General features: G+C 28.2%; 1 protein-coding gene across 3 annotated transcripts in view; it reads left to right on the top strand.

Annotated features, from left to right (window-relative positions):
* Positions 1-9,612, top strand: part of LOC135931483 (uncharacterized) — a 187,143-nt gene extending 177,531 nt beyond the window's left edge. For 2 of the 3 annotated variants that reach the window (XM_065468619.1, XM_065468620.1), the window contains exon 20: positions 9,070-9,611. In XM_065468619.1, coding sequence (XP_065324691.1) covers positions 9,070-9,355 — 286 coding nt within the window. In that variant the 3' untranslated portion in view covers positions 9,356-9,611. Of the gene's footprint in view, positions 1-9,069 lie in introns of all 3 variants that reach the window. The other variant, XM_065468621.1, reaches the window with a different exon arrangement.
* The last annotated feature ends 6,765 nt before the right edge of the window (positions 9,613-16,377 follow it).

Below are 16,377 nucleotides of genomic sequence, written 5' to 3' on the forward strand. Positions count from 1 at the left end.
CCTGCCTTGATGAAAATTGAAAAACATCTGGGCTTTTAATAAAGGGGTAAAAAAATAAATATCATGAAGATCTTTACGTTACACAAAATTTTAAAAAAATAAAAGATCTTCAAATTTTACGATCTTCAAAGATCTTGCTCAAATTTTTGAGCTAGATCTCGCTCAAAAATCTTCAAAGAAGATCTTTTGTACAACTCTGAATAAAACACCTAGATATTTTAAAGTAGTTACTTCAGTAATCCTACATCCATCTATAGTTAAATTAATCAGTGGAGAAGAATAGTTGGACGTCATAATTTTTGACTTGTTTTTATCTAGTAATAAGCCAAAGTGTCCCGCCTCTAAGATGATACAATTTAAGGCTGACTGTAAAACGTCGATTCACCGACTAAACATAAATCATCGGCGAAAGCTATAATGCTTAGTTTTCCGGGAAACCATTGAGCAAATTGTGTATCTCTGACTTTGATTATAATATGGTTAATAACAATGTTGAATAGAATCGTTGATAAAACACAACCTTGCTTCAATCCCAACAATATCAAAATTTTCGGTGATTTTTCCCCCGCATGAACAATTTGAATAGAATAATCCTTATAAATTAATTTCAACAGACTTATCAAAATTAAAGAAGTACCCAACTCCTCTAAAGTCCTCCAAAGTTTGGAAAGTATTATCGAATCAAAAGCTTTTTTAAAATCTAGTGCAACAATTATCAATTGTCTTTTCCTTACTAACGCTCTCTCTAGTTGAATTTTTAATGCTAGAATCGCCTCCAATGCGTTACGATTTTTCCTAAACGCAACCAATGAATTCACGAATAGAGGTTCCACCAGAGGTTTTAATCCATTTAGTATAATATTTGCAAAGATCTTATACACCACCGAGTTTATTGATATTCCCCTCCAATCCTCAAGGGATTTAGGATTTTTGATTTTGGGGAAATTTACTAAGATTGCGGTCATCCAATCGTTCGGACAAAACCTTTCGGTCCATACCCTGGATATAATTGGAAGAAGGATCTCCGCACATAACATGGGGTCAGTCTTCAAGTATTCACTATGTAGTAAATCCTGGCCACTTGCCTTATGATTTTTCAATTGCCTAATTATTCCAACTAATTCAGCTTTTGTTGGTTGTAAAATCCTAACATCGGATGAGATTTGGGCCATAGATGAACTTTGTTGGAGAATATTGGTTCTATTATTTAAGCTCATTAGTGGAGGCCAAATATTCGAAGTGGAAGGATGTTGGTCAATTAAATAAGAACAGTGTGAGGATTTATTTTTAATATTGTAACTATTAGAATGGAGAGGGGAGTTGGAGTGGGAATAATGTAAAGATTGTAAAGATTTGATAGTAACATCATGGTTATTTGGTTGAACACGAAGATGAGAACGATGTAATAATGTAGATTTGGCATTATCTTCTTTGATAATAGCGGAATTTGAAGATGGGATTTGTAGAGGCCAAAGCCTAGAAGTGGAAGGACTATGATCATCAATAGAGTTAGGAGCTAGGTAAACATTTACAGAGCTCACCTGGTCACTAAACAAACTAGAATAATGATTGTATCAAATGTCCATTTGGGTCTTTGGATTAGTTATCAGGGTATTCTGATGCCAGAATTTAAATATACGCTGCTTCCGGCCAGATGTAAAATATTGTCTGAAAGCCTTGAAAGATTCATTTTTGTTAAATAAGTTATTAATTTCTACAGCACGACGTTCCAAGTATATACGTTTGTCTCTCCTAAGTTTATGACTAATATCATCTAATATGTATTTAGCCCTATTTCTTCTATAGTGACCTTTCCCATTTAAATTAACTAAGAGACTTTTCGATTCAGTCGAAATCCAATTCGGATAATCATCTATTTCTGGTAAGGACATGGTCGCCGCCTCAGTAAAAATACCACTAGTATTTTCCCATAACGAATCAATAGATAATTTAGAGAGAGAATCTTTCTGAACTAAATGTCTTTCCCGTACCAGTTTGATATATTTATCCTTTATATTTTGGTCACTAAGTGCCTCAATATCCAATTTGGGCATTTTGATATTAGACTTTCCTGTAAATCTTTTCCTTTTATACAGACACTTGGATCAATCACCATGTAGCAGACAAGGAACTTATGGTCTGAATTAAATAGCACACGATGAAGAACTTTCACATTTTTAATCCAGTCACTCGTTGAACGATTATTTAAAAAGTAATCAATTTGTGATCTAGTATTATGAGACGGACTGTAGTATGTCAATATGTCACGATGTTGGAAGAATGTATTGTTATCCTAAGGTCTAACTTAAGGCATATTTCTAATAACTTCTTACCTCCTACATCTAAATGAATATCTAAGGCTCCTGGACCCAACGATAAGTGATTTTTGATACCTCGACGCCCAACTTTGACATTAAAATCCCCTGCGATTAGGAGGTTTTCCCGTTTAGGTAAGGAATGTAAGTAATCCGATAGAAAAGGGAAAAACGCCTTTCTACTTATATACTGTGCTGGTATATAAACATTTACTATGTTTAACGTTTTACACTTGGTTTTTAACTTTATGTAGCATAACCTACTACATAAAGCCTCGAAATTAATTATATAGCGAGATAAATACTGTTTTATTATAATACTCACGCCCGACAATTTATCATTTGATTCACCAGAATTAAATAGGATATAGCCCCTACAAACTAGTTTATTGGTTTCCATCCGGTGGGTCTCTTGAATACAAGCTATATCGATATCTAATGTATCTAAAAGGATCCTTAATTGATCAATTTTATCATCTGTCATAGACCTGATATTTAGAGATAACACATTCAAGTTTTCCGAAAAGAAATTCGTCATTTACAAATTATTTAACGAGTGTAAGGTAAGCGATATTAAAACAAGAGAAAAGAAAAATTAAATAAATTCAAATTCGGTATATAACAAGAAAGAATATTAATATCTATTAAATTAATGTAATTCAATTGCTAGTTTGAAAGAAAATAATTACAAAACTTAAATTTATCTTCTAGCGTAAGAATAATATTTTCTTTTTTACATAGTATTAATGAAAGGGAATCGGAGACATGTGCAAAAGTCGGAGAAACTTTATTCTTGGAAGGAGAGAAAAAAATTTTAAGAAAAAAAATAAATTCAATTTCAAAACAAATATATTAATACATATTAGCACATGTGCGTCGTAAATAATAAAAAATTTTAAAAAAATGTAAATCCTGAAAGAAAAAATATTTAAAAGTAAAAAAAAATTTATCAAAGTTAATTCTAATTCTAACGTTACTATAGAGATAAATTAACATTTATAAAATACTAGCGTTACTAATTTAAAAGTAAAACTTTATGAAAATAAATTGTAAACGAACGTTACTACAAAGTAAGTAAAAGAAAAACAATTATAAATCGAACGTTAGTACATGATAAGTTAATAATTATGAAATCCTAGCGTTACGATTGACATACATTTACAAAACGAACGTTAATACAGAGATAGGTTAATAATTATGAAATCCTAGCGTTACTATCGACATACATTTACACATTTATTAACAATAACTTTCTTTTATTATGAAAAGAAATCTCCTTTTTATTTAGTAAATAATTAACTATCACATAATAAGAAACAATTACCAGCCATTATTATGTAAGTTACTTTCCTATTCTTATATTTAGTGAAAAATTAGAAATCTCCTTTTTTATTTATTAAATAATTAACTATCACATCTTTCAATTTAATAAGTAATTAACTAACACATAATTAGATACAATTTACCAACCTTTATTATAAATTGCTTATCTAATCCTGAGTGGGTTTATAATTTACTATTGGTACAAAAAAATATAAGTCAGAGTAATTAGAATAGGACTACTTACTAATGAGAGTTAATAATATACTATTAGCACTAAAAAATATAAAAGAGTAATTAGAAGAGGACTACCTACTAATGAGAGTTATTAATTAGCTAAGAAACTCTAAAAAATATAAAGTCAGATGTAATGAAAGGATAACTAGTAAGAAGAATAACTAATAAGGGATAAGCATCAAGTTTAGTAATAAAATAAGTTGAAACTAACTAAAGTAATTATATATGTAAGAAGAGTAAAAACTACTATAAATTCAGGATTTTAAAGAAACTATCTGTAATATTTGGACGGTCCCCCAGTCTGAATGGGAAAAATACAGTCCGTGATCGGGGGTCCGGGATGGTCGATGACGGGATCCAGGGGGCCGGGTTTTATCGATTTAGTCCTGGAATCACTTGGACAACGTAGTTAAAATAATATTTTCAAAGTTTATTCAACAAAGTAAAATTACAAAAAAATACCAATTTTCAAAACGAAAGAAAAATTATTAATGATCCAAAAAGGTGTTTTGTTTTCAACCTTTATAATTTTTAAAACAATGAGGAAAAAAAGTTGTTATTTAATCGCGATACAATCATTCATGAAACTGGTAAGAACCAGTTTCATATGCAATATAAAAATAAGGTATAATTTATCAATTTCATAACAAAATAAAGGAAGATGGGAAAACAAAAGAAATAAGTTGTACGGGACAAGGGGGGGGGGAAGAACATAACACTCCTCCCCTCTTAAATCACTCCTCCCCTCTTAAATACGGCTACCCGGCCGTCGGCGCCGATTTCATTCTTAATTCCTACAAAAATAAATAAAACGGCATTCGCCGTACCGCTGGTTTAGAGCGGATTTAATAACGAAGGTAGATCCTACCTTAAGTCAATAAAATAAATAAAAGGGCATTCGCCGCACCGCTGGCTTAGAGCGGATTTAATAACGTAGGTAAACCCTACCTTAAGTCAATAAAATAAATAAAACGGCATTCGCCGCACCGCTGGTTTAGAGCGGATTTAATTACGACTAAATTTTGAAAACACGTGGAGGTCATATAAAAAAAAGGGATTTGTAACAGGTGGATGACCACAAAAAAAAATAATATATATAAAATCAAAATACAATGTTTAAAAAAAAGGAGGGGAAAAAAGGTGTTTTTGTGGAAATACGGCATTCTCCTCCCCGCTTAAATTGGGCTACCCCGGGGTGGTAGGTCCAAGAGATCATGTGGGTTATTTGAAATTTGTTGAGTCTGTTTGTACGCAGTCGTTTCGTCTGGTACGTTGGGTTGGGTCGTAGGTATATTTAGAGGAGTATACCGAGAGGAGTTATAATTGTTGAAAGTTTGTTTCATTGGGCAATTGTATTTATAATGCCCCACGTTCCCGCAATTATAACAGGTTGGGTTATCATTCCGTGGGAAATTCCGACATGGGGGTTGATAGTAATTCTCTAAAGTTTGTGGGGTGTTTTGTACATGCATATACTTTGTGGGTATGTTTATTTGGTTGCTGTAGGCGTGGTTCGTCGCATTATTTTGGTTAAGCGCTTCGGCCATATCCCAGGTTTGCGCAATTTTTAGCTTCCCTTTAAACGTCGTTATATTATCGGACGTGATTACGTGACCTCTTATTCCGGAGGATTGTATCCCCGCTCCGAATTGGGAGGACAGGAAAAGGTCCCAGCTGGGGCCTAGATCGCACTGTGAGGCCAAAGCTTTCAAAGCTTCCGCATATTCAGTAATCGTTCAGCCCTCTTGCTGGATGCGTTGACGAAGCTTGTTGATTGATAGACCTTTGTTGTTATTATTGTTTCCCAAAATCGCTTTTACGTCCTCTATTGACATTTCCAACATAGGCCTTGGTGCAAAGGCTAATTTTAATTTTGAATATAGGCTGTGACCGCATGATGATAAGAATAAGGATAGTAAATTTGCCTCAGGTTGATGCGGTGGATAAGCATAAAACGTTCGAGGTAATGATCTGTTGGTTCTTCCGGGTCGTAGATTATCGAATGTACTTTGGGCGCCAGTGTAATATTTGGACCTTAGTATTTGGACCGATGGGTCCCCCAGTCTGAATGGGAAAAATACAGTCCGTGATCGGGGGTCCGGGATGGTCGATGACGGGATCCAGGGGGCCGGGTTTTATCGATTTAGTCCTGGAATCACTTGGACAACGTAGTTAAAATAATATTTTCAAAGTTTATTCAACAAAGTAAAATTACAGAAAAATATCAATTTTCAAAACGAAAGAAAAATAATTAATGATCCAAAAAGGTGTTTTGTTTTCAACCTTTATAATTTTTAAAACAATGAGGAAAAAAAGATGTTATTTAATCGCGATACAATCATTCATGAAACTGGTAAGAACCAGTTTCAAATGCAATATAAAAATAAGGTATAATATATCAATTTCATAACAAAATAAAGGAAGATGGGAAAACAAAAGAAACAAGTGGAGAAAAAAAAGAAATAAGTTGTACGGGACAAGGGGGGGGGGTAGAACATAACACTATCTAAAACAACTCCTGTAGTAAAAGGGCAATGACCAAATAAGCAACTACTAATTCTAAAAAACTATAAATTAGGACAAAATAAAATCAGAACTTAAAAGATGCAATAATGAAGGAAAACTATTTACTAAACTATTAGTGGTTGTCACTATCAGTTTGATATTAAAAGATAAATTGAGAAACTGAGAAAAGACAAAAACCTACTGTAAAATTTAGAATTTAAATACTATCTAAGACTACTCTTAGATTAAGAAATGATAATGGCTAATTAATCAACTAATTTATTTTACTATAAATCTTATAAGGGCATAATATAATCTAAGATCCAATTGTATTTGGAAAAGATAGCATAATAAGAATAAAGTAAGCAAATATAATATATAAAAGCACTTATCCTTTAATTTGAATATCCTTCACTATCTTCAAAATATTAGTATTTTCAAAATATATAAACATATGATTTCCTTCTGAAAAATTCATTTTTCTAGTTTTACCAGTATTGTTATTCATGTAATCAGTTTTCTGTAATTAATAATGCTTTATCTAATGTTAGAATTTCTTGACTTAATATTCTATTGTACATAACAGAACGTTCTGTAGAATTCAGGAATATCTGTTGAGATTTTTGATTATCATTATTATCTTTATTTGATGTGGCAATATTATGTTTAGGGTGCATTTTTAAAAACGCTTAAATTTTATTCATTATTTATCACACTCAATCTGGTCTGCATAATCATCGAAATTTTTGCTAAAGTTCAGTTTGTTAGGAATCATATTCATCAGACATCATAAATATTGATTCATATGTTATATTTGCAGTACCATTTTTGGTGATATATATGTATGGTCAATATTTAAATTCATTCATTTAATTTGTATTTTATAAATTTAAAAAAAAAATTTTTTTTTACGTTCAAAAATATTTTTATAATTAACTTATTTTTGAGACTGCTCTATTTTCACTTTAATCATTATGGATTTATAGTCTCTCTTCAATAGGGGCGACTGATTTCATTAGAAGAGTAAATTTGTCTATAATATTCATGGTTTCCTGATCACCCAGGTTATATTAGGAGATAACATATAAATCCTTGTTATTCTATCAGTTTTTTAGAATTTCTCACCAAGTAATTGGTAACTTTGAACTCCATCTCAAGTAATTGGTAACTTTGAACTCCATCTCAAGTTTTTGGAGGCCCAAGATGGGGGCAACATAGTAAGAAGATATTTTTTTCCTTCTAAATAAATAATTTCATAATTATGTCTTAAATGTCCAAGAAGTTTATTATTTTGTATATCAGGCTCAGGAAAGCTGATTTTTAATATTTTTTTTAACTAATAATTTCGTTATTATTTTGTTTTGCGAATAATTCTTTTTATTGGGAATTGGCCCAATTCTTTCAGCGATGTATTTACTATATGCAAGGTTGAACTAGATGGGCTGGTTCAGGCTCTTCATTCTCAAATATCCTCAATAGATTCCATCTTTATCAAATATAAGCAACATGTGTGACATAAATAATGATTGAACTATGTTAATAGACTTTAGATTATTTAATAATGCTTGGTGTCACCTAGTTTTATATATTTAAAATAATCATTATAATTATTAAAAATTCAGAAGAAATTAAGATGGTTCCAATCCATGCATTTAATCTAAATTAACTTTTTTTAGACTTTTTTAAATAGCCTTATTCTACAGCATGGAAATCCCTACATAAAGATTTCATAAAAGATTTTTACAATATCAACATATCAAGTGTAATAAAAATATCAATTTTTACTAAATTATAAAAAAAAATTAAAAGTCAATAAATAAATATTTTTTTAAATCTTATGCTCTTTTCAAATCATTAATTGATGAAATTAAATTTCCTATTTATCGATTTAAGAATAACAGAAAGAAAAATAAATATGCTGATACCATAAAAATCTTTAATTTTTTAATATATTTTAAATCAGATTGGTTGGAGAAATATATTTTTTAAGTAATCTCTGATCCAACCTTACAAAAATATGTTTAATTGAGGGTTCAGGTTCAAATAATCCGGTCGATTACAATTTGTAAATCCCTATACAATAATATACATCAATAAATTGCTAAAATTATTTGAACGAAAAGACGCAATTAATTTTTTTTTGATTAAACAGTTTAATATAAAGGTAATAAACATTCCTAGCCAATATCAACATCCAAAAAATTCCCTTATCAACATTGTTACTTTTTTCATATAAAAATTTTTTTTTTAATTTTCCAATATATAATTTTATGGGCTATAAGATGATATATATTGGGACTCTATCATAATATCTTAACTTGCTGGAATTGTAATCTATATATTCTAGTTCTATATCTTCTTTTTCAAAAAAATTATTTCTTCAATTTAATTTTTAGTATGAATGTTGCTCATTTTAATAAAATAGGATGAAACATATAAGATTTTTATTCTGTTCTTGAACTCGAATAATTAATATTAGAGATTAATTATGGATTTATATTTAAAATATAATATAATAAAAAATATTTATTTGAAATGGTAATAAATACAAAAAATGCATAACAACTTATCATAGTTCAAAAAGTTAATATAAATTTCCGATTTCTTATAAATATATAATTTTTTAATTCAATCATTTTTTTATCAAATCTAAAATACCAATTCAATTTTTTATCTATATGTATATTACAAGCATCCTTATTCAAGAACATAAGAAATCTGTTGAATCTCCCTCTACTTTCTCCGAGAATTTGGAAGGCATTTTTAAGGGCAATAAAAAATCAGTCGCTACCTTCGATAAAATACCCAAACAATTGCGTTACAAGAAAAAGAATAGGAAGAAAAACAAGGATCATACTTCCCGGAGCCTGAGTGTATCGGCTCCTTCTAGTGGGACTGATTCTAGCGAGGAAACATTAAACAAATTGGCCGGTAAGTTGAAGAAGATGCTCAACGTATCCTCATCCCCTGGGGATTGAAATTTCGGGTCCTATTTATTAAAATTCCTTTTTAGTATAAACAGTCTATTTATTCCGACCCGCGATTCAGAGATATATTATAAACAGCTTGATTCGGGAAGCTGTTTTTGCTATTTTGATTTTTCTCTTAGGTTTTTTTAGATCATCTTAAATAACAAAAAGATTGAGAGAGATGCTTGTTGAAAATTTTGTTAAAAAATAATAATTCCTCATTTTTAATGTTTACAGTTAAAGGCTTTATAAGTTAACAGATGATTACGCGGTTTTAGAACTAGTTTCATATCTTAAATAATTTAATCAATATTGTTGTTAATACAGATTATGAACCCTTAAAAAAAATAAAACTGTATTGCTTTGTTTATCATCATCAAAATGCCATTATTTATTTTCCGCATAATTTTAAAATTATTTATAAAAGAAAAATAAAAAATGGATTATCTAATTTATAATCTCCATAATATATAAGTGATCGATTTCCTATCTTCTTTATTTTAATTTTATCTCTCATCTTTCCTATCATCTTAATGTTATAAAATTTGAGGGATACTATATAACCTAATGTTAAATTTTCGATTTAGGTAAAGCAAATAAGTAATCATTTATTAATCTTATATTATCATAAGGTAATGCAAATAAGTAACAATTTATTAATGATCTATCTATAAAATATATATAGTCTATATATTTTTTATCTAAATAAACAATTATCCAAAATTGGAAGAAAAATGATATTTTAAGTTATGCCTAGATAGAATAACCAAATATAAGAATAATAATAGCTGTTTTTAATTAAAAGAAAATATGAGAACACTAAATCGAATATAATAATATCCATTTTCAATTTATACAAAAATGAAAAAATTCAAAAACGAATTTAACTTACTATAAATAAAAGATTTATTCAAGTTAATTTGAATATTGAATCTTAAAATAAAAAGAATTAATTGGTTAGCAAAAATATGTGTTGTGTGAGTATCTAACAGTAAATTTATAATTGAGTTTCAATAAATATATGTACAAGGACCCGAACTTTTATTTATAACCGTTCGGTTTGGTTACGGTTCTATATATAAAGATTACGGTTCGATTACTATAAAAATTTATAAAGGTTCATTGCTGTTATAAAAAAAATTTTAAATTATTAATCAAGCAACACCATTATGATTTTAATTAATAATTATGAATATTATATATTAAAATTTTCCATCACTTAAGTATATATTGTTTATTTACAAAATAGATGTAATTAATTTATTTTTATTATAAGTATCTATCTATGAATAATATATAAGAATTATAACTCTATACAAGAATTTATTGTTTTTATTCATTTTAACCCTGATCGACTGCTCAGTAGAAATATTATGGTTAGATTTCGATATTGAGGCCAAAAAAGATTTAGAAAGCTTTAATATTTTTATGGTTAGGGATTCATGTTCCTTAGAATTATGTCTTTTCAAATGAGTTTCATGGTCATTTTTAAGTATGATTTTGCACTTATCTTTATTACAGGTTAATTCATTTAAGAGAATATTATAAGTAAAAAGGAACGGAAATGTTTAACTCATGCGGACCATTTAAATTTTTTCTATAGAAAAATAAAACAATAAAAAATATGAGGTCAGACGAGCAAACAAATATTCTAAGAGTATGATATTGATTTAGAATTCAACATCAATTTATAAAGCCACATCATATGGATATTATTAGTTAAGATTAAAAATTTCATAAATATATGAAATAATATAAAAAAACAGATTTGAACAACTTTGAAAATACTTGCATTTCAAGACAACACAAAATCTACTTTTCATAATATAGGCTATTACAATACTAATGCTTTAAAATATACTCAAATGCCAAAAGTCAATAAATAATATATAAAATTAAACATTATAAATTTGGTTATTTTAAAATTTATATGGGAATAATGGCCCTTCTATATAATATTCCTTGTCAAATCAATCAAAATTGGCACATTTTCGGCCGACCCCTTTTAAAATTGTTATAAATTTCTGGAATTATTTAGATAGGTAAATATATGAGAAAGTCATTTATTTTAGCTCGTTAGTACACCTGGTTTCCGAGATGTCTGGGCTCAAAGGTGCAAAAAAGAGATTTTGGAATCTATATAATTTTTAAAATGCTTATATCTTAAAAACTATTTATAGTAAAGAAATATATAATATATCAAATTGTAGGTAAAAAGAATCTCTAAAGGGCTATTAAAAAATAATAAAGATTGGTGCCAATTTGAGCCGTTAACTTCCAATTTACCTATTTTGCTTTACCTGTGCTTTTAAGCAAAAAAGGGAGTTTGATTTAGAAATTTTTTTATGCATTTTATTTTGACACCTTTGCTAAATATATATACGATGTCAAAACCTTGGGGGATGCTATCAAATCTTTCAAAATCTACATTTTCATTAAAAATGAAAAAAAAAATAGCGCTTATGGTTAAAAATATTATTCTTAAGGAAAATGAAAATATTAATACATATATAAGAAATGTGATAAAAATTTACAGTTCTACCCCCCCACCATCCTTAAAAAGTTTTACATTTTTTAGATCTCTACTTTGCTACTATAACGAATGACTTAATGACTCGATAATTTATAACAGCTGCATTAAAAAAGAATATTCTAGTAGGCATATTATCGATTATATTTTACTATCATATTATTTTACAAAATAAACTGTTTAAAACGATCTATCTTTCTGCATAATATTTTTAACTTGCCCTTTCAGATTATTTTTAAACAATCGTCTGTCTACCAATAACATTCAGGATTTTGAGAGTGCAAAAACATATACTCTAGGTACAGATAATTTTATTCTATATAATAGATGGACTTACCAAATATTAAAATATCAAAATGTTGCCCATTTAATCTAAAAAAACATGCATATTATCGCAATAATCTAACCCTAGATGACCCAAAAAAATTTATCAATCAATTTTTTTTCTATAATGAATAATAGTGAAAAGATTCAAGTCCAAAAAAGATTAATTTACGAGAGCTATATCTTAAATTTAAAGATATTCATTCAAATATTAAAATTGAATTCTCTAAATTTTGTAATTTTCGTCCCGAGAATTGTTTTGTTGGCAGAAACGGGACCCATTCAATATGTGTATGCCCCATTCATCAAAACACAAAATAATGCTGATGAGTTTGCCCAAAATGACTATAAATGAAGATTTAATTAAGATTACATATTTGGATATATTGCCAAAAATATGCATTGTGCTCAATGCCCTTGATCTTCTAATTTAAAGACCATGATAAGTGAAATATTATAATTAACCAGATATCATAGAGATTCTGAAAAGAAAAAGATGAAATTAATACGGAAAATATAAATAGGGGATTTGAAAATGATGAAATTGATATAAGAGATATGATTAAGTGTATAGTAATAAAGGAAATAGAAATTGAAAATATTAAGAAAAAGAAATTTGAAAGGAAAAATTTAGAAAAGAAAATAAAGTGAAAGAAAAAATGGAAATGCCTAGAAATGTTGAAGAATTGGAATTGGGTAAAATTATAAAAATGGAGGGGAAGAAGATGAAGTGGTTGAGATTTGTAAAATGGAAAAAAAGGATATGGAGAAAATTACAAGAAGAAAAATTGAGGAAATGAGAAAAGGAATAGACGAAGAAATGGAGTGAAAAGGGAAGTAGAAGAAATTGAAAATAAAGAGAAATTATAATAGGAAATGGAAAGAATCGAATAAGAAGAAATTTAAAAAAAGGAAATTAAGGAAGTAATAAAGAGAGAGAAGAAGGATATAAAAAAAAGGGAATGAGAAGAAAAAGGAAAAAAATGAGGGGGGGGGGGGGGGTAGAAAAAGTTGAAGCAAAAAAATGGGAAATTTTTAGATTGTATGTAGAAAAAATTAGAATGAAATTAAAAGATATTGAGGAGCAGATAAAAAAAATGAAACTGAGCTTAAATATGAAAATAATAGGGCAAAATTTATATCAAGGAGAAAAGATCGTAGATATTGGCAGATGATAATGGGAACGAGGGGAGTCGTATTTTCTTTCCCAAAAATATAGTCATATTAGCTGAGATTGTAATGAAAGAATAATGCAGAGAGCTCTACCAATTGTCTGTGGAAGATGTGGAATTACTGATCATAATGTGGATATTAAATTGGATGATAATGTAATACCTAAGGAATTAAAAATTGAACGAAATAATGCCAAAGACTTGTTTCCGATGCAGAAATATTGGTCATTATGCGCGGGATTGTCCTAGCATGACTGTATTATAGTGATAGGGCAACTTTTGGAATTATTACATCGAAAACCCTATTGAACAAAAAAAACATAATATCAAAAAATACATTAAATTTTAAAAATAAAATGGGAATCAAAAGGAGAAAGTAGTACTGATTATAATATTAATTATGATGTGAGAAGTGGAAAATAAAGAAATTACTATATCAGTCATGGGGTTTGAGGAATTTTATAGATTATGACCGAATAAGCATATAAAGATGAAATGACAGTAAAACACTTAAATGAAGCTGAAATTGTGGTCTTATAGGAAGGGTAAATTTACCAGTGTTAATAAAAGAGGCAATGCATTTTTTTGGATCTTTAGAGAAGAAAATGCGTTATGGGATGGAATTGGATATCGAACATTTTTAAGGAAAAGAGTAAAACTGAAAATCTTTCAAGTTACGTTTCAGGAATTACAGTAAATGTGGAAATTAAGGAGGAAAATATGCCAATGGGTTTAAAATTTTAGATAATAAAAATGTGGTAAATAATCAAGAAATAGGAAAAATTCGGAATTAGGTATTGTTTTAAAAACTGAGATAAGTAAATAATGAAAGGAATTTAATTAGAATATAAAAAGCGATATGGAAAAAATGAAGAAATCGGTTTTATGGAAAATAAAGTTCAGGATAAGTGATAAAATTGAAAATGTTGTAAATAATATTTTGGAAATCACGGAAGATGTAAAAAAGATGGATGGGAAATTTGACAGGGTATGCCTGAAATTTCAGATATTAAATGTGAAGGGGATATGTTATATATTAAAGAAAGATAATTCTTGATTTGGAAGTCTATAATATTTCTAATAAATTGGAATGTTGCAGATGAGTGATTTATCTTAGAAATAAATATGGGAAATTGGTGGTTAATGATGCTTACTACCAAGTAAATGAATGGAAAAATTCTAAATACCGACCAAAATTTATTAAAATGTAATAAGACCCTTATTATTTAATATATTATAATGGAATCACGTGGTCGAGTCCGGCCTTCTATATATCATCCCTCCAAGGATGGAACCACCAAGTTAGATTAAGAAAAAAATATTGACCATTCCGGAGATTCGAACCCGCGACCATGGGATCAGTAAGCGAAGCTCTTGCCTACTAGGCCATATAGGCATTCCAAGAAACACGATTTTTCAAATATATATTATAAATATATTTGGTAGTGCCTATCCAAACGAAAAATAAACAAAATTCAAATTTGATAGGTAGTACCTTAAGGTAGTAAGCATCATTAACCGAAATTGGTCATTTCGTAGATTTTGACGTAGATTTACTTTTAAAAGAGGACTACGTTCTGCTGTAATATCCGTGCGAGTGCCTTTTGAATGGAGAGTAGAAATGGAGAGAGAATTAGATAATTGGGTTAAGTTTCGGTTTATTTTAATATTTTATGTGTATACCATGATAATGTATATGGGAAGTCAGAGAGTCTAGACATATTTTTACCTATTTACTTTAAAAAAACTTAAAAGTTCAAAAATAATGATTATGACAATTGTCACTTTTCGATAGTACACCTTCATTGATTAATTTAACATGTTTACAAAACATATTTTTACCTATTTACTTTAGAAAAACTCAAAAAAGTTCAGAAAAAACGATTATGACAATTTTAACTTTTCTATATTACATCTTCATTGAAATTTTAATATAACATGTTTACAAAACATATTTTTACCTATTTACTTTCAAAAAGTTCAAAAATAACGATTATGACAATTGTCACTTTTCTATAGTACATCTTCACTGAAATTTTAATTTAACATGTTTTCAAAATATATTTGTACCTATTTATATTAAAAAACTCAAAAAGTTCAAAAATAACGATTATGACAATTGTCACTTTTTATAGTTCACCTTTTTAACATGTTTACAAAACATATTTTAACCTATTTACTTTAAAAAAACTCAAAAGTATAAAAAAACGTTTATGACAAATGTCACTTTTCTATAGTACATCTTCCCTGAAATTTTAATTTAACGTGTTTACAAAATATATTTTTACCTATTTACATTAAAAAAGTTCAAAAATATCGATTATGACAATTGTCACTTTTCTATAGTTCACCTTCACTGAAATATTAATTTAGCATGTTGACAAAATATATTTTACTATTTAATTTTAAAAACTTAGAAAAGTTCAAAAATAACGATTATGGCATCTGTCACTTTTCTATAGCACACCTACACTGAAATTTTAATTTAACATGTTTACAAAACATATTTATACCTATTTACTTTAAAAAAACAAAAGTTCAAAAATAAGGACTATGACAATGTAAAAATTTTAAAGTTTTAATTAGTATTTCTATAGTACATCTTCACTGAAATATTAATTTAACATGTTTACAAAACATATTTTTACCTATTTACTTAAAAAACTCAAAAAGTTCAAAAATAAGGATTATGACAATTGTCACTTTTCTATAGTAAATCTTCACTGAAATATTAATTTAACATGTTTACAAAACATATTTTTACCTATTTACTTTAAAAAAAGTTCAAAAAAAACGATTATGACATCTGTCACTTTTCTATAGTACACCTTCATTTAAATTTTAATTTAACATGTTTACAAAACATATTTTTACCTATTTACTTTAAAAATACTCAAAAAAGTTCAAAAATAACGATTATGACAATTGTCACTTCTCTATAGTACATCTTCACTGAAATTTTAATTTAACATGTTTACAAAATATATATTTACCTATTTACTTTA

This window comes from Gordionus sp. m RMFG-2023, chromosome 1 (assembly GCF_954871325.1).
Source record: "Gordionus sp. m RMFG-2023 chromosome 1, tfGorSpeb1-WG-v2, whole genome shotgun sequence".
Lineage (NCBI taxonomy): Eukaryota > Metazoa > Nematomorpha > Gordioida > Chordodea > Parachordodidae > Gordionus > Gordionus sp. m RMFG-2023.